The sequence below is a fragment of the Rhinopithecus bieti genome, unplaced genomic scaffold (genome assembly GCF_001698545.2).
Source record: "Rhinopithecus bieti isolate Rb0 unplaced genomic scaffold, ASM169854v2 scaffold_6710, whole genome shotgun sequence".
Taxonomy (NCBI): Eukaryota; Metazoa; Chordata; class Mammalia; order Primates; family Cercopithecidae; genus Rhinopithecus; species Rhinopithecus bieti.
Genome location: NW_016805362.1, coordinates 690,605 through 716,616, shown reverse-complemented (window position 1 = coordinate 716,616; position 26,012 = coordinate 690,605). Strand labels below are relative to the sequence as shown.

Below are 26,012 nucleotides of genomic sequence, written 5' to 3'. Positions count from 1 at the left end.
TCCTGAGTAGCTGGGACTACATGTGCGCGCCACCATGCCTGGTTAATTTTTTGTATTTTTAGTAGAGACGGAGTTTCACCATGCTGGTCAGGCTGGTCTTGAACTCCTGACCTCGTGATCCGCCCACCTTGGCCTCCCAAAGTGCTGGGATTATAGGCGTGAGCCACTGTGCCTGGCTGAATTTTCCAACAAGGAAAATTATGCTAGTAATTTTTTAGAGGATATTAAAGAAATAAGCTGTTTAAGATCCCAAAACAGCCGGGCGTGGTGGCTCACACCTGTAATCCCAGCACTTTGGAAGGCCGAGGCAGGCAGATCACAAGGTCAGGAGATCGAGACCATCCTGGCTAACACAGTGAAATCCCGTCTCTACTAAATATAAAAAAAAATTAGCCAGGCATGGTGGCGCACGCCTGTAGTCCCAGCCACTTGGGAGGCTGAGGCAGGAGAATTGCTTGAACCCAACAGGCGGAGGTTGCAGTGAGCTGAGATTGCACCACAGCACTCCAGCCTAGGTGACAGAGCAACACTCCATCTCAAAAAAAAAAAAAAAAAAATCCCAAAACAGGGTATTCACAAACCATATAAAAGTCAACAAAAGGAAGATTTATAAAACCAACAAATTCAGTTTTTAGAGAGAAGAAAATCAAAACCTAGAGTGGTTAAAGGACTTGCCTGAGACCGTAAGCTCATCAAATGAAAACAAATCTGATGAGAAACTAGTGAGTTCACAAACAGTTCAGACTATATCACAACTTCATTAACATGTTTTCTAACTAAAAATAAAGTTTACTTTTTTAAAAAACGACTTTGAATAAGCCTAAGTTATATAAGTCTGAACCAGGTAACAAAAGAACATTTCTGTAACTATTACTCTACTGCCTAACAGAATTACTTTTCTTGGACCACAAACGTGTCTTTTCTCAAATTTGCTCTGAGCACACACACTCTGACACAAGCTGCCTAAGGTCATGGACCAGGCTCTGTCGCTTGGCTAGATGACCTTGGGCAAGTTTCCCTGTCCGTACAAGAAAGACAAAAACCAATTCTACCTACGACATTCCTGTGAGGATTAAATGAGTTAACACCTGTGCAGCTCATAAAAAATTAACTACCATTCAATTAGGGTTAACTATTATTAGCTATTATTTGTATTACCAACATCTAAAATAATGTTTTACCTATATAAAATTCCATAAATAGTAGTTTTCAAAACCTTCCACTTCTTATACTGAAAATTATATTCCCTACAGAAGTTATAAAATTATAAGCAAATTTAAAACGAACATGATCTAAGAAACACATTTTCAGTAGTTTTATGAAGGACTGACTACCTGTATCATCTTTACACTACGTCACCAGACTAGGTAAGCCTTCTCATGATTGTTTTGCTCTACATTTACATACTACGTTACTGCAATGGAAAGCAGGCTTTCAGGCAGGGCTCAGTGGCTCACGCCTGTAATCCCAGCATTTGGAAGGCCGAGACGGGCGGATGATCTGAGGTCAAGGGTTTGAGACCAACCTGGCCAACATGGTGAAACCCTGTCTCTACTAAAAATACAAAAAATTAGCCGAGAGGGTTGGTGTGCACCTGTAGTCCCAGCTACTTGGGAACCTGAGACAGGAGAATTGCTCGAACCCAGGAGATGAAGGCTGCAGTGAACCGAGATCACACCACTGCACTCCAGCCTAGGCAACAGAGCAAGACTCTGTATCCAAAAAAAAGTAGGATTTCAGCATAAACCCCATTTCTACTAAAAATACAAAAAATTAGCCAGGTGTAGTGTCGTGCACTGGTAGTCCCAAGTACTCCAGTGGCTGAGGTGGGAAAATTGCTTGAGCCCAGGAGGTCAAGGCTACAGTGAGTCCTCATAGTGTCACCACACTCCAGGCTGGGAGACAGAATAAGACCCTGTCTCAACAACAACAAAAAATTAAAAAGGAAATACAGGTTTGCTTTTGCAGGTTCCAAAAAAAACAATCCAGGGTGTTTTGTTTGTTTGTTTGTTTGTTTGTTTGTTTGAGATGGAGCCTCACTCTGTCGCCCAGGCTGGAGTGCAGTGGTAAGATCTCAGCTCACTACAACCTCTGCCCCCCTGGTTTCAAGCAATTCTCCTGCCTCGGCCTCCTGAGGGGCTGCGATTGCAGACATGGACCTCCACCCCCAGCTAATTTTTGTATTTTTAGTGGAGATGGGGTTTCACCATGTTGGCCAGGCTGGTCTCGAACTCCTGACCTCAGGTGATCCGCCTGTCTCGGCCTCCCAAAGTGCTGGGATTATAGGTGTGAGCCACCGAGCCTGGCCAAAATCCAAGGATTTTAAAATAGTCTCAGATGTTTAGTGAAAGATATCTTAAGGGGGGGGAAAAACCCTGCAAAAACCGTTTTTAATGTTTCACTAACCGTACTGCTAGAAGTAAGGTTGTTATTCTAAAACTGTGTAATATGGGAAAAAGCAAAAGGTTAATGTGTGATATTCTAATCTAATTCTACCACCCTCAGTGTTCTCAAGAACTAGGTCTCTCAGTGTAGAAGAAACTACAAACATCAAAAAAAAAAAAAAAAAAAAGAAAAAAAGACAAAAATGTATGGCCAGGCACGGTGGCTCATGCCTATAATCCCAACACTTTGGGAACCTGAGGCAGGTGGATCACTTGAGGCCAGGAGTTCGAGACCAGCCTGACCAACATGGCAAAACTCCATCTCTATTAAAAGTACCTAAAAGTACAAAAATTAGCCAGGTGTGGTGGTGCACACCTGTACTCCCAGCTATTCAGGAGGCTGAGGTAGGAGAATCACTCAAACCCGGGAGGCAGAGGTTGCAGTGAGCCGAGATCACGCCATTGCACTCCAGCCTGGGCAACAGAGCAAGACTCTGTGTCAAAAAAATAAAAATAAAGAAAAAGATTAAAATGCAGCCAGGCACAGTGGCTCACGCCTGTAATCCCAGCACTTTGGGAGGCCAAGGCAGGTGGATCACAAGGTCAGGAGGTCGAGATTATCCTGGCTAACACGGTGAAACCCCGTCTCTACTAAAAATACAAAAAATTAGCAGGGCATGGTGGCGGGCGCCTGTAGTCCCAGCTACTTGGGAGGCTGAGGCAGGAGAATGGCGTGAACCCAGGAGGCGGGGCTTGCAGTGAGCGAAGATGGCGCTACTGCACTCCAGCCTGGGCAACAGAGCGAGACTTCGTCTCAAAAAAGAAAAGATTAGAATGCTATAGTCCTGAATTTGAATTGGAAATATCAGTATGAACTCATAACCTCATAAGTCTGTTCACCAACAAAGCCTAGAAAACAATGACTAAGCCAGCAGCAATAATGTGCACTCCTAATCTAGTGTGTGATCTCCAAATACCATTTCCCACTAAAAGGAACCATAATCACTCGAAGAAATGCCTGTACAAGATGATCCAGGCACATAATATCATGCCAAATAGCAAGGAAGCTGTCAAAGACTACCAGGATTATGTTGAAAGGACTCAAAAGACAACTTAAAGAAGCTCTCAGAGGAGCAACAGATTGCAACAGCAGTATGTTCAGATCCATGAGTTCCCAATGATACCAAAAAGAAAACTAACTGGTCACTGTTAGATGTTATTTTGAAAAATGGTAAATAAAAAGAAGGAATCAAGAATGTATCCTGCCAGCCGGGTGCAGTGGCTCACTCTTGTAATCCCAGTACTTTGCAAGGCCAAGGCAGGTGGATCACCTGAGGTCAGGAGTTCAAGACCAGCCTGGCCAACATGGCTAAACCCCGTCTCTACTAAAAATACAAAAAATTAGCTGGGCGTGGTGGCATGCACCTGTAATCCCAGCTACTCTGGAGGCTGAGGCAGGAGCATCACTTGAAGCCAGGAGGCGGAGGTTGCAGCAAGCCAGGACCGCACCACTGCACTCCAGCCTAGGCAACAGAGTGAGACTCTTTCAAAAAAACAATGTATCCTGCCTTTGCTATGGGTTTTTATGAGAAACAAACAGATGAGGGGAAGACTCTATGGAAGCAGCCCAGCCAGCCTGGAAATGAAGAAATGAATGAATTTAAGCATGGAAAATCCATGACTATTAGCACTAACGAAAAGAGAAGCACCCAGACATTACACGTCTCCTGAAAGACCACTCTAACACCCATGAAGTAATCTCACCCATCCTCAAATAATTCAAACTCAAATCTGATTAAGACTTGCCCCCCTGCCCCTCCGCAAAAAAAAAAACAAAAGAAAATTTAGCACAGAATCTGATCAAGGCTCTATATCTAACCATCAATTTACAAGCAGGCAGAGGAACATGTTAAACCGCAAACGTAAACCTGTCAGATACAGAAAGTGGAACAAACAACCCAAGACAAACAACCCAGCTGAGGAATGATGGAAGCGGAACCTCTAAAACATAAGAGATTTTTATTGTAGTTTTTTTGAGACAGGGTCTCATTCTCGTCACCCAGACTGGAGTGCAGAGGCATGATCTCAGCTCACTGCAGCCTCGACTTCCCAAGCTCAGGTGATCCTCTCACCTCAGCCTCCCAAGTAGCTGGGACTACAGGCATGCGCCATAACACCTGGCTAATATTTTGTATTTCTAGCACAGACAGGTTTCACCATATTGTCCAGGCTGGTCTCGAACTCCTGGGCTCAAGCAATCTACCTGCGTCGGTCTCCCAGTGCTGGGATTACAGGTGTAGGCCACCACGCCTCGCCAAGAGATTTTTTGAATGTATCAACAATCACAATACGTGGACATTATCTGGATCCTGGCACAAATAAATGTTTAAAAATTGGAATGTGAACAGTATTCAATGGCATTAAGAAATTTTACTCAAGTATAATAATGGTATTGTGAATATGTTTTTTAAAGTTCTTATCTTTTAGAAATGTATTCTGAAATACAGGATAGCATAATGCCTGGGATTTGCTTCCATATAATTTTGGAAGGGGAACTAGACAAAACAAGAGTGGCCATGACATGAGTCAGTAATTGTTTCAAATGCAGGTAGAGTACATGGAAGTCAATTATACTATTCAATCTATGCTCATCTATGTTTGAATAATGAAGATTTTTAAAATTTGGCAAACTATAAGTAATTTTATTAAAAAATAATAAAAGAATTGACCCTACACCCAAAAGAGAAATAGCTGAAACAAACTGTCTAAATTATTCAAAATATTTCACTGAAGGCTGGGTACAGTGGCTCACGCCTGTAATCTCAGCACTTTGGGAGGCCAGGGTTGGAGGATAACTTGAGGTGAAGGGTTGGAGACCAGCCTGGGTAATATAGTGAGACCCTGTCTCTACAAAAATCTTTAAAATAGCTAGGCATGGTGACAAGCTCCTGTATTCCTACCTACTCGGGAACCTAAGGCAAGAGGATCACTTGGCCCCAGGAGCTCAAGGCTGCAGTGAGCTACGATGACGCCACTTCACTCTAGTCTAGGCGGCAGAGCAAGACCCTCTCTCAAATTAAAAAATAAATATTTTATTGAACTATTAGTATTAATTAGGATGAAATCTCAGACCAAAATCAACTTAACATGAAAACCTTATGTAAAAAACTATTCAATAAAATTGCAAATGGAGAATTTTCTCTACTTTAACATGTATAACATAGTTTAGACAAGAAAACTAAAATAGTACTAAAATCTTTCCCTTGGATCATTTTGCATAAATATAAGAACTAATTCAAAAACTGACACCATCTAATAAACTAATAACCATTCAACTTCACATTTTATGAAATAATTTTGGAAGAGTCATACACACATATTATACTCATTTAATACTGGATAAACTTTTGAAGCCTAATTCTTGTAAAAGTAGTAACATAAAAAAAAAATCTTACCTGATTAAAGGCAAAGTTAAACATCAAAATGTGGACTTTTTTAAACTAAAATATACTAAAATTACATTTAAAAATTTAATGATAAACTGAAGAATTTTATAATGTATTTTGGACATAATACCTATAACTAATGTTGTCTCACTTAATCCTAAAATAAGAATGTTTATCACTCCTTTTCACTGAGAAAAATTTGATTCTCAATCCTGTAAGGCCCTAAAGTAGTAAAAAGAAATGGAACTCTTTGAAAATATCTGTATTTAGGGATAAGGCTATTGTTTCAGGCTTTTTAAGCACAGTAGTTTATAAAAGGCATGATTTGTCCCTCTAATTCTAGGCAACAATAAATAAAGCAGGCTTCTGTTTTGCAGATTGCATGACTAAGTCATCCTTTCGGCTGATGGAAAGACCCAGGGTTTAAAATGACTCAGCAAAGAGCAAAGCCGTGAAAAGGACTTGTTATCAAAAATCTTTACTACCTGGCTTAGGAACTGTGTGAACTTTAACTGAATGTGATGGTTCACCAGAGCCCAACTTCTCTCCTATGGAATCTTGTGCCTGAAGTAATTCATGAGGTTCTTCTTTCTTTGAATTTTTTCCTTCACTCTCTAAACTCTCTTTGACGTCATCACTGAGTGTCTTAAGATCACACTGTATATCCAATTTATTTATCAATGCAAAGTCACCCGCAACTGCATCATCCATTGTGGAGTCCATGGGCTCATCTACAAATAAGAAGAAATTAAAAATCCATCAGCTGGGTTGACACAGTTAAGGTAAATAGAGAAATACAATGCCCCTATTATCCATTGTAGCAGAATTACTATCTGTCCACCAAATCCATTCTCATCCTCCAAAATAAGAGAGGTGCACTTAAGACTAGCATAGCTGGGCATGGTGGTTCATGCCTGTAATCCCAGCTCTTTGGGAGGCCAACACAGGAGGACTGCTTGAGGCCAGGACTTTAAGACCAGCCTGGGCAACATAGTGAGACACTATCTCTACAATAAATGAAAAACAAACAAACAAACTGTGGCACCCTAGCAGGGGAATGTACTGCCAGTCCCTTTACAAATGGTGACCAAGCTCCTGCCAATGGAACATAACACAACTGATACATCCAATTGTGCCTCACTAGTTTTAAAGGAAACTTGTAACCCTGAACTCCTACCCTTCCCCCAGCAGCTGGATTAGTAAAAACCAGAGCAACCTGGGAAATCACATGTTAAAGAAAAGCCCAGAATGGCTGGTGGGGAGCAGAGTTGTATGCCAACCTAGAAAACCCACACTGAACTGTTATATGAGGAAAGAAACAGACTTTTTTTGTTTGTTTTTTGAGACAGAATCTTGCCCCGTCGCCCAGGATGGAGTGCAGTGCAACCTCCGCCTCCCAGGTTCACGCCATTCTCCTGATCACCCTCCCGAGTAGCTGGGACTACAGGCGCCCGCCATCATGCCCGGCTAAATTTTTTTTTTTTTTTTTTTTGAGACGGAGTCTCCCTCTGTCGCCCAGGCTGTAGTGCAGGGGCGCGACCTCGGCTCACTGCAAGCTCCACCTCCCAGGTTCACGCCATTCTCCTACCTCAGCATCCTGAGCAGCTGGGACCACAGGCGCCCGCCACCAAGCCCCGCTAATTTTTTGCATTTTTAGTACAGATGGGGTTTCACCGTGTTAGCCAGGATGGTCTCGATCTCCTGACTTCGTGATCCACCCACCTCGGCCTCCCAAAGTGCTGGGATTACAGGCATGAGCCACCGTGCCCGGCCAAACCCGGCTAATTTTTTGTATTTTTAGAAGAGACAGGGTTTCACCATGTAAGCCAGGATGGTCTCAATCTCCTGACCTCATGATCCGCCTACCTTGTCCTCTCAAAGTGCTGGGACTACAGGTGTGAGCCACCACACTTGGCTCCGAAAGAAAGACTTTTATCTTTTTTTAGTTATTGCATTTTGGTATATTTTTGTCATAAGTTGTTTATTCCTTTACCCTAATGAGCTCATCACTCCTAAGAATTAAGTTCCAGGCACAGATAATTCAGAAGCCTATAACAAGTCAAATAAAGAACCAAATATAAACACTACATAAGAAAGAGAGGCAGCCGGACGTGGTGGCTCACGCCTGTAATCCCAGCACTTTGTGAGGCCAAGGCAGGCAGTTCATGAGGTCAGGAGTTCGAGACCAGCCTGGTCAACACAGTGAAACCTCGTCTCTACTAAAAATACAAGAAAAATTAGCCGGATGTGGTGGCGGACGCCTGTGGTCCCAGCTACTCGGGAGGCGGAGACAGGAGAATGCCTTGAACCCGGGAAGTGGAGTGTTGCAGTGAGTCGAGATTGAGCCATTGTACTCCAGCCTGGGTGACAGAGCAAGATTCCATCTCCAAAAAAAAAAGGCAACCACCAATTTACAAATGGACAGCATCTTCAGTACTCATCTCTATGTCTCCATGTTCATTTTTCCAACTCAAACCTAATTCCCTTTTTTTTTTTTGGTGGAGACAGAGTCTTGCTGTCACCTAGGCTGGAGCGCAATGACAGGATCTTGGCTCACTGCAGCCTTGACCTCCCTGATTCTTGTGCCTCAGCCTCTCGAGTAGCTGGGACTACAGGAGTGCACCATCAAGCTCAGCTACTTTTTTTTTTTTTTAAGATGGAGTCTCGCTCTGTCACCCACACTGGAGTGCAGTGGCGCAATCTCGGCTCACTGCAACCTCCGCCTCCTGAGTTCTAGCGATTCTCCTGCCTCAGCCTCCCAAGTAGCTGGGACTACAGGCACCTGCCACCACACCCAGCCAATTTGTTGCATTTTTAGTAGAGATGGGGTTTCACTGTCTTAGCCAGGATGGTCTCGATCTCCTGACCTCGTGATCTGCCTGCCTCGGCCTCCCAAAGTACTGGGATTACAGGCGTGAGCCACCACGTCCGGCCCCAGCATGAAAATTTAAAGAAATAAAACCAAAATTGGTAAAAAGACTAAGGAAAAAAAGTAAATCATGTGCAACTAAAGTTAAATACATGTTATTATCTTTCAGCAAAGCCACTCACAATTCAAAACTGATCACACAGATAAGAGGATTTCAAACAGTATAATTTACTGAAGTAAAAGCCTCATTCAAACACAGAAAAGCTGATCTTTATTCAGCATTAAAAGGAATAGGGGAATCCTGTACAAACCACATGTAAGCACTTGCTTCTTGAGAGACAATGGCACTTTCTATTTACTTGATAAGGATAGTATTAGGATCAAGAAAGATGAGTCATCAAAGCATTCTGGTTGATAAACTCCAAGAAATCACATCTTTAACATAATCCTCAATATTCTTTCCAAGCTAAACTCTTCTGATATATTCCCTGTACCTTGACTTGGGGGCCGATGGTAACAGTAACAGCAGTGTTAACAGTAGTTGCTGTCATCATAGTAGTATGTGACGGTATTAATGACCCTTCCTCTATCTAAGATGACTGAAAGTGGGACTGTTGCAAAGACAGACAGTAAATCGTTTTTAGACCCAGCCCATCTTACCCTCACAACTTCCTTTGGGAACCTCCCCTTTAGCCAGAAATTTCAACATTTTTTTCAAAACCTTCTTGTGAGATTTTGAAGGCTGAAACTGTAAAGGTCGGCACCTAGGAAAGCAAAATAAATATTTAAAAAGTGAACTCAAACCTTGAAGAAATGAAATCAGTTCTGGATGTCACCTAGTACAATGGGACCATCTCATGCCTGAGATTTCTGGTTAAAGATGGGGCTTAATGTAGCCTCTAATCCCAGCCCACATCACACTAAGACTAGAGTTAAGAGATTTTTTTTTCTTTTGAGGTAGAGTCTCACTCTGTCGCCCAGACTAGAGTACAGTCGCGGTATCTTGGCTCACTGCAACCTCCGCCTCCCAGGTTCAAGTGATTCTCCTGCCTCAGCCTCCTAAGTAGCTGGGATGACAGGCATGCGCCATCACGTCCGGCTAATTTTTGTATTTTTAGTAGAGACACTGTTTCGCCATGTTGGTCAGGCTGGTCTCGAACTCCTGACCTCGTGATCCACCTGCCTCGGCCTCCCAAAGTGCTGGGATTACATGTATGAGCCACCTGGGCTCCCAGCAAAAGATTTTTTTTTTCCCAAAAAAAAGAGAAAGACATAAAACACTAAAAAAAAGAGAAGGAGAGAAGTGTTAGAAGCTTGAAAACAGATGTACAAAGCAATGCTGCTTTAACAGACCAAAGAAAGTTGAATCCTAGGCCAATAGTGGAAAAAAAAAAACCCAAAAAGCCAATTTTCTCTATATTACCCTTAAAAGTATAAGGGATTGGTGACACCTCATAGCTCTGGAAATATGAGTGAAAGTATGTCTAAAAATAGAAAGATCCCTTCAAAGTCTTATTTTCCAAGCAGTTAGGATAGACACCAGATCCCCTCTCCCACCCACAGGTGACTAGACGACTCCCTACTCAACCCAGCAGAAAACTGCAAACTTTCAGGAAAGAGTAACAAAGAGCCTCTTACAGGACGGATGCAAGCCACAGCTGAAAGCAGGGGTACTACTGAAAACGGCTTAAATGAAAGTGTACACGGTACACGTTGAGATCACCAACCCAGCTCCAGAACAGCAGCAGGTTATGTAACACTTTCTCTCCAGAACGTGATCAGACCTAAAAATACTAACATCAGGGATTCCCCAACAGAACAGCCCCGCCAGATCACCCACAGTACACAAGGCCAAGAAATACCCAAGACCCACAATACACAAAACCCATTGGGGACACGGAATTTCCAAGGGAACACTGAAAAGGCCTAATCACCAGACACTCGAGGAGAGCCTCCGCTGAAAAGATAGGTACCAAACAAACTGGAGAAAGTAACTTGAAGGACACAGACCACGGCAAAAAGAAGAGAACCTTTTAAAAAAATCCTTAGAAAGATCTCGTTTATTAAGCCACTAGAGCCATAAAATAACAAGGTGTTATTAACCAAACAAGAGTCGGAGAACAAAAAGACCTTCAGAAGTAAAAATGTGACAGGAGAAACGTAAAATTCAGTAGAAGACCTGAAAACTTAAGTTGAAGAAACCTCCCAGAAGATTCTGCAAAAAAAGATGAAAAACCGAAGACAAAAGGTCAAGTCAGAGACCCATTTAAAAGGTCCAAAAGCTAAATAAAGGCATTTAAAAAAGAAGAAAATGGAGGTGAAAAGAGAGAACAAAAAATTTAAGAAAATTTCCCTGAACTAAAGGATAAGATGGGACGAGCCCCCAGGTTAAGAAGGGCCCCTCCAGTTCGTCTGTGATGGATTAAAACAGACACACAGCCAAACTGACTATGAAATGTAAGAACAGAGGACAGAAAAGTTTCCAAAGAGAGGCTAGGCAACAGAGTGAGACTCCATCTCAAAAAAAAAAAAAAAAAAAAAAAAAAAAAAACAAGAAAAAGAAAAGAAAAGCTTCGGCGGGGCACAGTGGCTCACACCTGTAATCCCAGCACTTTGGGAGGCTGAGGCGGGCAGATCACAAGGTCAGGAGATGGAGACCATCTTGGCTAACACGGTGAAACTCATCTCTACTAAAAACACAAAAAATTAGCTGGGCGAGGTGGCGCGCGCCTGTAGTCCCAGCTACTCGGGAGGCTGAGGCAGGAGAATGGCGGGAACCCAAGAGGCGGAGCTTGTAGTGAGCAGAGATCATATCACTGCACTCCAGCCTGGGCAACAACAGAACGAGACTCCATCTCAAAAAACAAACAACAACAACAAAAAGGAACGCTTCCAAAGAGAAAGAATACGTCTCAGATAAAGGCATGAGAATCAGAATACCACTGCACTTCTCGGCCTCTTCCTCTCGGTCCCATATTGAACTCGAGTTGGAAGAGGCGAGTCCGGTCTCAAAATGGAGGTAAAACCGCCGCCCAGTCGCACCCAGCCCGACTCCGGCGGTCGCCGTCGCCGCCGGCGGGGAGGAGGGCCATGATCCAAAGGAACCAGAGCAGTTGAGAAAACTGTGTATTGGCGGTCTGAGCTTTGAAACTGCAGATGATAGTTTAAGAGAACATTTGGAGAAATGGGGCACACTCACAGATTGTGTGGTAATGAGAGACCCCCAAACAAAACGTTCCAGGGGCTTTGGTTTTGTGACTTATTCCTGTGTTGAAGAGGTGGATGCAGCAATGTGTGCTCGACCACATAAGGCTGATGGGCGTGTAGTGGAACCAAAGAGAGCTGTTTCTAGAGAGGATTCTGTAAAGCCTGGTGCCCATCTAACAGTGAAGAAAATTTTTGTTGGTGGTATTAAAGAAGATACAGAAGAATATAATTTGAGAAACTATTTTGAAAAGTATGGCAAGATTGAAACCATAGAAGTTATGGAAGACAGGCAGGGTGGAAAAAAGAGAGGATTTGCTTTTGTAACTTTTGATGATCATGATACAGTTGATAAAATTGTTGTTCAGAAATACCACACTATTAATAGGCATAATTGTGAAGTGAAAAAGGCCCTTTCTAAACAAGAGATGCAGTCTGCTGGATCACAGAGAGGTCGTGGAGGTGGATCTGGCAATTTTATGGGTCGTGGAGGAAACTTTGGAGGTGGTGGAGGTAATTTTGGCCGTGGTGGAAACTTTGGTGGAAGAGGAGGCTATGGTGGTGGAGGTGGTGGTAGCAGAGGTAGTTATGGAGGAGGTGATGGTGGATATAATGGATTTGGAGGTGATGGTGGCAACTATGGCGGTGGTCCTGGTTATAGTAGTAGAGGGGGCTATGGTGGTGGTGGACCAGGATATGGAAACCAAGGTGGTGGATATGGTGGCGGTGGTGGAGGATATGATGGTTACAATGAAGGAGGAAACTTTGGCGGTGGTAACTACGGTGGTGGTGGGAACTATAATGATTTTGGAAATTATAGTGGACAACAGCAATCAAATTATGGACCCATGAAAGGGGGCAGTTTTGGTGGAAGAAGCTCAGGCAGTCCCTATGGTGGTGGTTATGGATCTGGTGGTGGAAGTGGTGAATATGGTAGCAGAAGGTTCTAAGAACAGCAGAAAAGGGCTACAGTTCTTAGCAGGAGAGAGAGCGAGGCGTTGTCAGGAAAGCTGCAGGTTACTTTGAGACAGTCGTCCCAAATGCATTAGAAGAACTGTAAAAATCTGCCACAGAAGGAACGATGATCCATAGTCAGAAAAGTTACTGCAGCTTAAACAGGAAACCCTTCTTGTTCAGGACTGTCATAGCCACAGTTTGCACAAAGTGCAGCTATTGATTAATGCAATGTAATGTCAATTAGATGTACATTCCTGAGGTCTTTTATCTGTTGTAGCTTTGTCTTTTTCTTTTTCTTTTCATTACATCAGGTATATTGCCCTGTAAATTGTGGTAGTGGTACCAGGAATAAAAAATTTAGGAATTTTAACTTTAAAAGAAAAAAAAAAAGAATACCACTGCACTTCTCAACAGTGGTATCCTCCCAAACTAAAGTTAACTTTCAGCAGTGAATCAAAGTTTGCAGACACACAAGGTCTCAAAAATGTACCTCTTATGCACTTTCTCTATTAGAAGATGTACTTCACTAAAACAAGGGAATAATCCAAGAAAGAAGGGTTTCCAACTCAGGTGCTAAAAAGAATCCCCAGGCCAGGCACAATGGCTCACGCTTGTAATCCCAGCACTTTGGGGAAGCTGAGGCGGGTGGATCACGAGGTCAGGAGATTGAGACCATCCTGGCTAACACGGTGAAACCCTGTCTTTACTAAAAATACAAAAATTTAGCCAGACATGGTGGCATACACCTATAGTCCCAGCTACTTGGGAGGCTAAGGCAGGAGAATCACTTGAATCTGGGAGGCGGAGGATGCAGTGAGCTGAGATCGCGCCACTGCACTCCCGCCTGGGCCACAGAGCGAGACTCCATCTCAAAAAAAAAAAAAAAAAAAATCCCCAAGATGACAGTAAAAAGAATAGCCCAGGCTGTGCATGGTGGCTCACACCTATAATCCCTGCACTTTGGGAGGCCGAGGTGGGTGGATCACATGAGGTCAGGAGTTCGAGACCAGCCTGGTCAACATGAGGAAACCCCATCTCTACTAAAAATACAAAAATTAGCCAGGCATAGTGGTGGGCGCCTGTAATTCCAGCTACTCAGGAGGCTGAGGCAGGAGAATCACTTTAGCCCAGGAGGCGGAGGCTGCAGTGAACTGAGATTGCGCCAGTACACTCCAGCCTGGACAACAAGAGCAAAACTCGGTCTCAAAAAAAAAAAAAAAAAAAAAAGCCCAGGCTGACCGTGATGCTTCAGGTGTGGGGGTACCCTGTTCAGATCAAGCAGGTCAGAAGGCTCCACAAGGGACTTTTCTCAAGTAGATAAAAGCGATCATTAGCACTTAGTGCGTTTAAACATACTAAGAAGAAACTTACATAACTGGGATTTATTTTCAAGATAATCTGGTCCTAGTTACATAGACCATGCAAACAAAAAAGATAATGAGTAACTCCAAGGAGAACAAAAACTTGTGCAGGAAAAGTAAGTGTAGTACCAGCCATGGCTCAGTTATGAAGCATATTTACAGTCACAATGGATGTGAATACATCTGCCCAAAATTACACGACTTCTAAGTGGAAAGCTGGGGATGGGGACAAAAAGGAGCTTGAATGTGGCGGGGAAACAGGGATAAGAGAAAACTAAATCCTTGTCTTCCACAGAGAGAAGCCTGGAAATAATGGAGAAAACAAATAGAAAAAGAAAAAAAAAAAGCAAGTGTTACAATTATATAAGCATGTTGCTTAAAGACAGGGAGATGAAAAACCAAAAGAATTAGTTAAAATGTTTCAAGATGACTGCCATGGGGAACAGGAAATGGGAAAGGCGGGTTTGGGGACTGCTTTTCCAAAACAAGCTTTATTGCAACTTGACAGTTTATGAGCATGTGCAATTCTGATAAAATAAAAAACTTAAAAAAAAAAACCATAGCCAGAAAAGTTCATCCTCATTTATACACACATACTAGAGAGTCTCTAACTTCTGACTAACAAAGAAGCTAAGCTGTTAGCTATAAGCCCCTCTTCTTTATCTAAGCTCTCACTGTAACTACTGTTACATACAAGGTAAAAATAACCAGAGGACTAAATATGGAAAATGACTCCATAAGATGATGTGGCTGGGCCCGGTGGCTCATGCCTGTAATCCCAGCACTTTGGGAGGCTGAGGCAGGCAGATCCTGAGGTCAGGAGTTCCAGACCAGCCTGGCCAATATGGTGAAACCCTGTCTCCACTAAAAATACAAAAATTAGCCGGGCGTGGTGACATGTGCCTGTAGTCCCACCTACTCGGGAGGCTGAGGCAGAAGAATCACTTGAACCTGGGAGGCAGAGGTTGCAGTGAGCAGAGATCACGCCACTGCACTCCAGCCTGGGCGACTAAGCAAGATTCTGTCTCAAAAAACAAAAAAAAGATGATGTATAATGAAGTTACAAAGAGAAGCAATTCAGGAAACATTTGATGCCAGGTAAAATGCAAAAATCACATAACTACTTTGTTTCACAATGCTAATTGAATCCCCTTTTATAAAGGCAATATACTTAGAATAGTGCTTTCCATGTAACAGGCACCAAACACAATTTAGATTCTTTTTTCTTTAACCATTCCAAATCACCCTTTTCTGATCATAGATTAAGCCAATCAACTTCAAATTTATGAATAGAATCCTGTCCATAATCCAATAAATTGCTAATTGAAGACAAATGACTTCTGCCTTAGAAGATACCTTCTCTTTATAACCATGAAAGCTGAAAGAGGACAGCACAAGATACTCTGTCATTCTATTCTTTGTGTAATGACACAGTGTCAGCAAACCAGACCCCATTTTTCTTGTCCTCTGCCAATCCAACAGCCAGTTAGGTAAAAGAGAAGGCTCCTGGCCGGGTGTGGTGGCTCACGCCTGTAATCCCAGTAAGATGTGAAGCCAGCTGGACTTCTGGGTAGGGTGGGGACTTGAAGAACTTTTCTGTCTCACAAGAAGTTTGTAAAATGCACCAATCAGCCCTCTGTAGCTAGGATTGTAAAATGCACCAATCGACGCTCTGTAGCTAGCTAGAGGATTGTAAAATGCACCAATCAGCGCTCTGTGCCTAGCTAGAGGTTTGAAAAATTGACCAATCAGCACTCTGTAAAATGGACCAATCACCAGGACATGGGCAGGGACAAATAAGGAAATAAAAGCTGGCCACCCCAGCCAGCAGCGGCAACCCATTCGGGTCCCCTTCCACACTGTGGATGCTTTGTTCTTTTGCACTTCACAATAAATCTCGCTGCTGCTCACTCTTTGGGTCTGCGCCACCTTTTAAGAGTTGTAACACTCACTGCAAGGGTCTGTGGCTTCATTCTTGAAGTCAGCAAGACCAAGAACCCAACAGAAGGAACCAACTCTGGACACACCAGCACTTTGAGGGGCCGAGGCAGGCAGATCACCTGAGGTCAGGAGTTTGAGACCAGCTTAGCCAACATGGCGAAACCCGTCTCTACTAAAAATAACAAAAAAATTAGCCGGGTGTGGTGGTGCACGCCTGTAATCCCAGCTAGTCTGGAGGCTGAGGCAGGAGAATCGCTCAAACCTGGGAGGCAGAAGTTGCAGCGAGCCAAGATAGCACCAGCCACTGCATTCCAGCCTGGGCAACAGAGCAAGACTCCATCTCAAAAAAAAAAAAAAAAAAAAAAAAGAGAAGGCTCCTAATCAAGGATCAGTGAACCTTTGGGAGTCTGCAATCATCCTAAAATTAACAGGCAAAATGTGCTGGGCATGGTGGCTCACACCTGTAACCCCAGCACTTTGAGGTGGGTAGATCATGAGTTCGACTAGCGTGGCCAACATGGTGAAACCCTGTCTCTACTAAAAATACAAAAACTAACCAGGCCTCGTGGCAGGCACCTGTAGTCCCAGCTACTCAGATGGCTAAGGCAGGAGCATTGCTAGAACCCAGGAGGTGGACACCGCAATGAGCTGAGATCGCACCATTGCACTCCAGCCTGGGCGACAGAGCAAGACTCAGTCTCAGTGGGGAGGATATGCAAAATGTTACATATTTTTGTCTACATGCCTTTGGGCAGGAGGCAGCTCTCATCAAATTCTCAAAATGGTTTGCAATCCAAAAACAAGTTAAGAGCAACCAAGTCAGATAGCTTTGAGGACCAAACAAAAAAGTATGGATAAAAAACTGTTTTTTTAATTTTTCATTTCTTAAAGTAAAACTGTCTTTTAATTTTATGAATATATATACACATTGAAATTGGAGGCAAATACATACCTCAAAATGTTAATGTACTTTTCACATTTTCTATCAAAAAAAAGGTTCAGGTGCAGTAGCTCACACCTATGATCCCAGCACTTCGGGAGGCTGAGGCAGAAGGCTCCTTTGAGCCTAGGAGTTGGAGATCAGCCTAGGAAACATGGTGAGATCAGCCTAGGAAACATAGCAAGACCCCTTCTCTATAAAAAAAAAAAAAAAAAAAAAAAAAAAATTTAATTTGCCAGGCCTGGTGGTGTGTACAATCCTAACTATTTGGGAGGCTGAGGTGGGAGGATCACTTGAGCCTAGCAGGAAGGCTGCAATGAGCCACCGTTGTGCTACTGCTTTCCAGCCTGAGCAAGACCCTGTCTCAAAAAAAAAGAAAAAAGAAGAAAAAGGTGATGATGACCTTATAAACAGAGTAAGAGAGAAGATTCTTCTATGTTAGGGTGAGGTGAGAAGATAGCATGGAAAATCCAAAAGATTATAAAAAAGTCCAACAAAGACTCTGTAGGAAAACAGACTTTGGTTTAAGTTTCCCATTTAAGAAAACTGGACTCTGGGCTGGACGCAGTGGCTCACGCCTGTAATACCAGCACTTTGGGAGGCTGAGGCAGGTGGATCATGAGGTCAGGAGTTCAAGACCAGCCTGGCCAACATAGTGAAACTCCATCTCTACTAAAAATACAAAAAATTAGCCGGGCGTGGTGGCAGGCACCTGTAATCCCAGCTACTCAAGAGGCTGAGGCACGAGAATCACTTGAACCCAGGAGGCAGAAGTTGCAGTGAGCCGAGATGACGCCATTGCACTCTAGCCCAGGCAACAGTGCGAGACTCCGTCTCAAAAAAAAAAAAAAAAAACTGAACTCTAAGTGCAGGTGGCAGATTAAATTTAAGCCCTCTCCCTTCCAATTAATTTTTTTTCAACTTTTATTTTAGATTCAGGGGGTATAGGTACAGGTTGGTGACCTGCATATATTGCATGATGGTGAGGTTTGCAATATGGATGATCCCACCACCCAGGTACTGATCATCATACCCAAGCTGGTTTTTCAATCTTTAGCTCGCGCCCTCCCTCCTCCTCTAGCAGTCTCCAGCTTCTACTTTTGCCATCTTTATGTCCAAGCACCCAAGGTTTAGCTCCCACTGATAAGTAAGTGAGGCGGGAAATTAAAGAAAAATAAAAGTAAAAAGAAAGATAAATAAGCTTTCCTGTATTAGGTTGACTTGTCCCAGAGGCAGCAACAGGCACAGCCCAGACCCAGGAAAAGCCTTGATAATATTATCTAATGTGCTCTGGAGATTCTCCCGGCACTCAACATAGGGAGAAGAAAAAACAAATTTTCCTTTGTTTTATGGAATGAGTTTATAAATGCCAGTTCTCTGTAACCAGTGACTTCAAGTATTCTGTTTTATCTGAGAAGTACAACGAATGTCATGAGAAGCCTGAGTAGGCCTGAACTACGGCTGCCTGGGCACCATAGTGAAGATTATGAGATAAGGCCAGGCAAACCTAGATCACGGACATCTGGGTTGCTTGGCAATGGTCATGTGGAATCCTGAGTTTGTCCTGCCTCTGTATCCCTGCTTTCACGCCACTGTAAGCTTGCTTCAAGTTAGCCCACCCCATTTTGTGAAGTGTGTATAAAAGTCTTTGTTCTGGGCCCAGTCTTGTGGACATTGAGTCAGCTGGGCCTGAGTGTACTCAATGAAGATTCTCCTGTTTTAACCCCAGGTCTCTCTCGTCCTCCCGAATCCCACAACATGAGAACATGAGCCTACCAAGTAATTTATAGGAGCCTGTAGTATTGCTTGAACACAAGCACTGTGTCAAGCAATATACCAGAATGTAGAAAATCCTAAGCTAAGTCCTATAATATTTAACATCCAAAAGTAATGTGAATATTTGCCAACATTTTCCCAGTATTTCCTGGCATTCATTGACAAGACTGCTAAATTAAGAGGGTATATTTTTCACATCATATTTGTATCTGAACCAATCAAACAGTATTACTAAAAACTACTGATCAGCACATAAATACAGCATCAGTATGAAAACAAGACATAACTCATTTACTTTTCCTTTTAAAGGACATCTACCTAGAGCGGAAATAAACATTATTTAAAGCACAAGAGACTACTAAAAAATCATACACAATCTTCACATTATAAATCCTCTTTCTGTTAATTAAAATTCTTACCTTATTGTGTACTGAGGACAACATGTTTGATTCATGACAGGTTTGTACACATATTTTCCACTTCTAAAATTATAAAAATAGTTTGTTAATGTCTTATATATTTTTCACTTTTACCAAAACAGCCTAGCACAGGAGCATTAAATTAAGGGTAAAAAAATCTAATCAATATTGTAGAAATGCATGTAGGTTTAATTACTATTCATAAGCTAAATAATCTTCAAAGTGCATGTACCAAAATTTAGAACCCTGCCTTTTATTTCCTAAAGCTTTACTTCAGTACCCCAAGGCCAATCATCTCAGTTACCTTCTCACCAGCATCTGCCACCCCTGCTCTGTCTTTACCTGCCACCAATCCTCAATACCACAAGGGCAATGAGAGAAATGCCCACAATGCTGTGGGACTCATGTATGTGCTGCCTGTAACAACCACATTTGGGTATTCCACATGCGCCAGCAGAGTACCCAAAACTAAGCCGGTTCTTTCCATGCATTCCAGGTCTATGGTAGTAACGGAACTGTTCATTCTGTTCTCAAGTCAGAAAGCTGGGAGTCATTTTAGACTCCTCCCTGGAATTCACCTCTATATCCTGCCAGCAAGCTTTCCCCCACTTTAAACCCTATCTTAAATTGTCCCCTCTTCTCTATCACCATTGCCACTAAGGTGACAGTCCTCATCATCGCACATCTGGATAGCACAATAACCTCTGAACTCCTTCCTGCCTCTATGACCACCCCCTCAAATACCTCTCAGCCATTTGAACAATCTTTTCTAAAACAAATTCCATCACATTTCTCTTACCATAAAATCCTTCCATGACTACCTTCTACCTTTTAAAAGTTCTGGCCAGGCATGGGGGTTCATACCTATAATCCCAACACGTTGAAAAGCTAAGGTGGAAGAACACTTGCAACCAGGTGTTCGAGACCAGCATGGGCAACACAGCAAGATCTTACAAAACTGAAAAATTAGCCAGGTGTTGTGATGCACACCGGTAGTCCTAGAAACTGCAGAGGCTGAGGCAAAAGGATCACTTGAGTGTGGGAATTTGGGATTACAGTGAGCTATGATGATGCCACTGTACTCTAGCCTGGGCAACAGAGTGAGACCTTGTCTCTAAAAAAAAAAAAAAGAAGTTCCTTATCATGGCATACAAAGCCCTTTAAAATCTGACCTATGTCTACCTTTCGAATCTCATTAAGTTTAAGGAAAGTTGTGATGTTTCGGCTGGTGCTCCCAATCCCGTGTCTTTGGCGAGTGTTAGCGTACTGTATTTACTATCACTTATATTTACACAAGGAACTTTACCTGAGAGTTACTTAAAAATCATCCACATAAAAATAACTACTCAAAACAGGCCATGTGAGGACTTTAAGGAAATCCTTATTCAAATAAACTGTTAAAGAAGACATTTTTGAGACAATCTGGAAAATCTAATAAAAAGTAGCTAACAGGTAACATCGAAGAATTTTTAATAATTTTGTAAGGTGAGATACAACATTGTGGATAAGTTAAAAAGAAAAAAAGACCTCTCTCTTAGAGATACATACTTATTGCCGATCTATTGATAGGATAAATGTCATAATAACCTACTGATGCAATTTGCTGTTAAATATTAAAAGAAGGAGCAGGAGAATCAAACATTATTGGCAGAAGGTTAATAACTGCTGAAGCTTAGTGATAGGTACCTGAGGTTCATTCTAAAGTATTCTCTGCTTTTATAGATATTTGACATTTTCCTAATAAAGTTTTTTAAAAGAGAAAAAAATCACTACACAAAGAATATAATAAAAATTTTCTTAAACCTCTTTCCAACAACAGGAAAGCATTTTAAAGGCATGCTGTATTTTTCAAGAACCTGAGTAACCGTAGAAAATCTCTTTGTATCAGGAAGCTTTACCTTCGCCATCCTCGGTCTATGAGATCCTGATAATCCTGTACTGTCATGGAATGTGCCCACATACCTGAAAAAATAAGTAGTGTGTTAATTACGGCAGGGTAACCTTTTTTCTTTTTTAAATTCAAAGTGTGATTTTTAAAAATAGGAGTGTTTGGCCGGGCATGGTGGCTCATGCCTGTAATCCCAGCACTTTGGGAGGCCGAGGCAGGCAAATCACGAGGTCAGGAGTTCGAGACCAGCCTGGCCAACATGGTGAAACCCCATCTCTACTAAAATACAAAATTTAGCTGGGCATAGTGGCAGGTGCCTGTAATCCCAGCTACTCAGGAGGCTGAAGCAGGAGAATCACATGAACCTGGGAGGTGGAGATTGCAGTGAGCCAAGATCACGCCACTGCACTCCAGCCCTGGCGACAGAGTAAGATTCCGTCTCAAAAAAAAAAAAAAAGAAAAGAGTGTTTAGGTTAAAATTCCAAAACACTCATATTGTCATATTGGATAAATGAAAAGTTTGTACATACTTCACATCTGTTAGTTTGGCATACATACAGCACAAATAAAAAATGACATTATATATATTTTAATTCAATAAAACACATCAAAGTAATTATATTTATTTGAGAATTAGTCAATAGTCTCTATGACATCATAAATTTAGGTCCTCACTGCAATTTGACTGCATCAGACCTTCAAAGTTTAATAATATCCCCAATGATTTAACATACTGGTCTCTTCAGAAAACTTAACAAAACGTTTTGTACTTATTAGTTCTCCTGATTTATATACAGGTGTATATTTATGGTACAGTCTTGAGCATTAAAAATTGGAGAAAAGCATGTAACAATATTCCTTCTAAGTGTAAGAACTGAAAGTAGCTCAAATGCCAAGCAACAGGAAGATGATTACAGGGACTATGATGCTGTCGACATGATGGAATAATTACACAACTTACGAAAAAAAACGAAGTCTATGAAGAAACATTTAAAGGCATATCAGAACCAAAGTTAAGGCTTCATGAGATGGTGGCTAAAGCCTATAATCCCAACACTTTGGAAGGCCAACGTGGAAGATCACTTGAGGTCAGGAGTTCAAGACCAGCCTGGGCAACATAGCAAGTCTCCTTTTCCACAAAAAATAAATAATGATAATAATTAATCAGGCTTTGTGGCCTGTGCCTATGGTCCCAGCTACTTGGGAGGCTGAGGTGGGAGAAGGCTTGAGGCCAGGAATTCCAGATTTGAGGCTGCAGTAAGCTATGAACGCACCACTGCACTCCAGCCTGAGTAAAGGAGCAAGACTCCGTCTCTTTAAAAAACAAACAAAAAAAACTAAAGTTAAAAAAGAAATGGGCCGCTTACGGTGCCTCATGTCTGTAATCCCAGCACTTTGGGAGGCCGAGGCGGGTGGATCACCTGAGGTCGGGAGATCAAGACCAAGCCTGGCCAACATGGTGAAACCCATCTCCACTAAAAATACAAAAAAATTAGCTGGGCGTGGTGGCGGGCACCTGTAATCACAGCTACTCGGGAGGCTGAGGCAGGAGAATCCCTTTAACCTGGGAGGCAGCGGTTGTGATGAGCCAAGATCACGCCACTGCACTCCAGCCTGGGCAACAAAAGTGAAACTCCATCTCAAAATAAATAAATAAATGGATTTTTCCCTTTTGTAAACAGTAAATCACATCAGAGATATGTAAAGATAGAGACAGGCTTGATAAAGCAGGATATAGTGGGAAAAGCATGGCACTGGAGTCCAACAGAAATATCCAGAAACCTGGCAGGCATTCACTGACACTAAGGAGTTGTTACCCAATGAGCCTCAATTTCATCACCTGTAAATAAAAAAATAAAACTCACCTACCAATTAAGTAGATGCCCCATAATAAAGAGTATTAAAATTAAAATCGAGATACTAGAAATTGGTGATTATTTTCTCTTGATGGAAAGGTTGCAGGCAGGTTTCTTCGACAAAATGTGAAATACAAGACATTTTATGTTAGCCAATTTTCTCTTACCACAATTATTGTGAAAAAATAAGTAATGACCTATTAAAACACTAATTTTAGGCACGTTTAATGTAACTTATTGATTTTATAAATATTATAGCCAAAATACAAAAATTCTGAAAAAGAGAAGGTAGAAATCCGTATTACTCTAAGGCCGTATTACCACTGTCACTATTTGGTGTGCTTCCGGGCCTTCTTCCTTTCAGAACTGTAATCATGTCGCATAAGGCATTTGCATCCCGTTGATTTCCTCCGTTTAACTCCAAACTGGAAGCATTTTTCCATTTAGTCTTCATAATCCTCACTTCTAATGATTGCATAACTGTCTACTCAAGACCGCCGCCCACAAGAAGCACTTAATAAACACTTTTAATGAAGGAGTAAATGCACACACCGTTATCGACCAAATCATTCCCCACTTACACCTTTTTCATGGAAAATGCCTGTGTGTTTTCATGCAAATCTCGTTTTCCACAAAGCTAGACTGTTCTACTAAAATAATAGATTGGACATTCTATATTGGCCAATGCATGGCAAAGGAGGAAATAAACACGATGTTTTGTTTACCAACAACGAATCTCCCCCCAAGAAATCTTTACCACGATGGAAAAACAAAACAAACTTGTGGGCTGGCTTTGCTGTCGTCGGGGTGGGTGGAGGAAAGACACGGCATATAAGCAAATGGTAAAAATTTCAAACAGATCAGGACAATCTCTCGCCGGTAGCGACCGCGGTCACCAGTTTCTTGTCTTTTTTTTTTTTTTTTTTAACCCAGAGATGCAAGGGGCTCATCCTGTACATTCGTCCAGGGACGTCTGATTCACACAAGACCGGCACCTGTGTGCACACCCACAGCTCCTTCTGCACCGCGTCTCGCTCCCAGGACGCTCCCACCGCAGCACCCACCGATCCGCCCCGGACATTAACTACGGCTCTGGGGCATTCCCTGGCACTGCGCGCCATCCTTCACCTCACACAATCTACCCCAGACGGGCGTCCGTCTCCCGACTCTGGGGAGACCACAACGATTTCGAGGGTCTGGGCACTGGTGGGGATTTTCCTGCAGAACAGGCACCGCGAAGCTGCCCCGTTAAGCTGGCGCCGCGGCCCTCCCGAGGGTGTCCCCTTCGTCTCGGCCGTGGCACTGGGGCCGCCCAGGGGCTCCGGCCCCCTCGCGTCCTCGCTGGGAGACCCCGGGATCCCCAGACCCGGGCGCCCGGCTTCCCACGCCCGCCGGCCCGGCTCGCTCACCATTGGAGCGGCTGCCCGACTCGTTCTTGCAGTAGCCGCAGCGGTAGAAGTCCTCGCTGGGGAAATAGTCCACGATGCTGGGCGAACCCCAGCCCAGAAAGCCATGGCCTCGGCCCCGCGAACGCTCTGCCCGGCGCCGCGTCGCAGTCGCAGCCGCAGCCGCAGCCGCCGCCGCCGCCGCCACCCCACAATGCAGCGCGCCGCCCGGGAGCCCCCCGAGGCTCGCGCGAAGCCACTCCGGCGCCCGCAGGCCCGGTCGGCCCGGCGNACCATTGGAGCGGCTGCCCGACTCGTTCTTGCAGTAGCCGCAGCGGTAGAAGTCCTCGCTGGGGAAATAGTCCACGATGCTGGGCGAACCCCCAGCCCAGAAAGCCATGGCCTCGGCCCCGCGAACGCTCTGCCCGGCGCCGCGTCGCAGCCGCAGCCGCCGCCGCAGCCGCCGCCGCCGCCGCCACCCCACAATGCAGCGCGCCGCCCGGGAGCCCCCCGAGGCTCGCGCGAAGCCACTCCGGCGCCCGCAGGCCCGGTCGGCCCGGCGCCACTTGGAGCTGACGCCGGCCGCGCCATCTTGACCGAGGGCAGCTTTCCATTATTTCCGTTCCTTCTCCGTAAGGGGCCGCCGTCGTCAGTGAGGGTGAGGCGGAGAGACGGAGCGGGAAGGGAAACAGGATGGGGAGACTTGAAAGGGGAAGGGAAGCGGGAGTCCGGGCGTGAGTCTGCTCTTGCCCTCGCCGAGGGCCTGTCCGGGCGCGGCGGGCGCGCCAGGGGTTGGGCGCGAGGCGGCAGCGCCAGCTCCGGCGTCGAGAACACTCACCGCAGGACGCTTTGCCCTCCTTGGAGTCGCAGTAGCCGCAGTGGTAGCCGGCCCTGAGGCCCTTGTATTCCACCACCGAGGCCATGGCCGCCGCGAGGGTCCGCTTGGGCCGACCACGCCTCTCGGCGCCCGGGGCCGACCTCCGCGAAGCGCGGGGGCCCGCGGCGGGAGGGGTGGAGAGCGAGGCCTGGCGCGGGGACCCGTGGGCGGGGATCGTGGTCGTGCCCCCAAGCCCTGCATTTGTGCCAGTGCTTCCCACAGCTATGCGTTATCAGCCCCATTTCACAGGTAAGGAAACTGAGGACAGGAGGTTGTGATTATCCCAAAGTCATTTCCAGCGGGTCCGGATTGCAAGTTTCCCTCTCAGGCCGCCCCTGGCCACCGTGTAGGTGACTTGTTGGAACTGCTTCCAGACCAGCTGGCACGCATTCCAGTGCCCATGAATACAAGAATACAAGCAGGTGTTCCGTGAATGGCAAGGGTTCCCAAATTAAAGAACACTTAACGGCTTTTAAAGGAAACAACTATCAAAGCTAGTTGCTGTCTTGTGTCACTAAGTCCAGTGCGACATACAACTTTTGATAAGAGATGCTGGAAATACAGATTTTTTTTTTTTTGACTCTACAGGCCAAACAAAATAATTTTATAGGCTGAATCCAGCCCATGGGCCTCCATTTTGCAACCACTATTTTAAGGAAGATTTCTTAAGGAATAGCAGTCTAGGGCAAAATATAAAAATGAGTTCCAG

The 26,012-nt window shown here is 43.9% G+C and overlaps 1 protein-coding gene and 1 pseudogene across 2 annotated transcripts in view; one reads left to right on the top strand and one right to left on the bottom strand.

The window, feature by feature from the left end:
• Positions 1 to 24,949, bottom strand: part of LOC108529765 (arginyl-tRNA--protein transferase 1-like) — a 136,371-nt gene extending 111,422 nt beyond the window's left edge. The window contains 5 exon segments of the mRNA XM_017872261.1: positions 6,316 to 6,561; positions 9,360 to 9,463; positions 19,298 to 19,360; positions 21,196 to 21,259; positions 24,721 to 24,949. Of these exon segments, the coding sequence (XP_017727750.1) occupies positions 6,316 to 6,561; positions 9,360 to 9,463; positions 19,298 to 19,360; positions 21,196 to 21,259; positions 24,721 to 24,826 (583 nt within the window). The 5' untranslated portion in view covers positions 24,827 to 24,949.
• Positions 11,698 to 13,238, top strand: LOC108529766 (heterogeneous nuclear ribonucleoprotein A3 pseudogene; annotated as a pseudogene). Its single transcript, XR_001885663.1, has one exon. The product of XR_001885663.1 is annotated as a heterogeneous nuclear ribonucleoprotein A3 pseudogene (transcript).
• Positions 24,950 to 26,012: the final 1,063 nt, after the last annotated feature.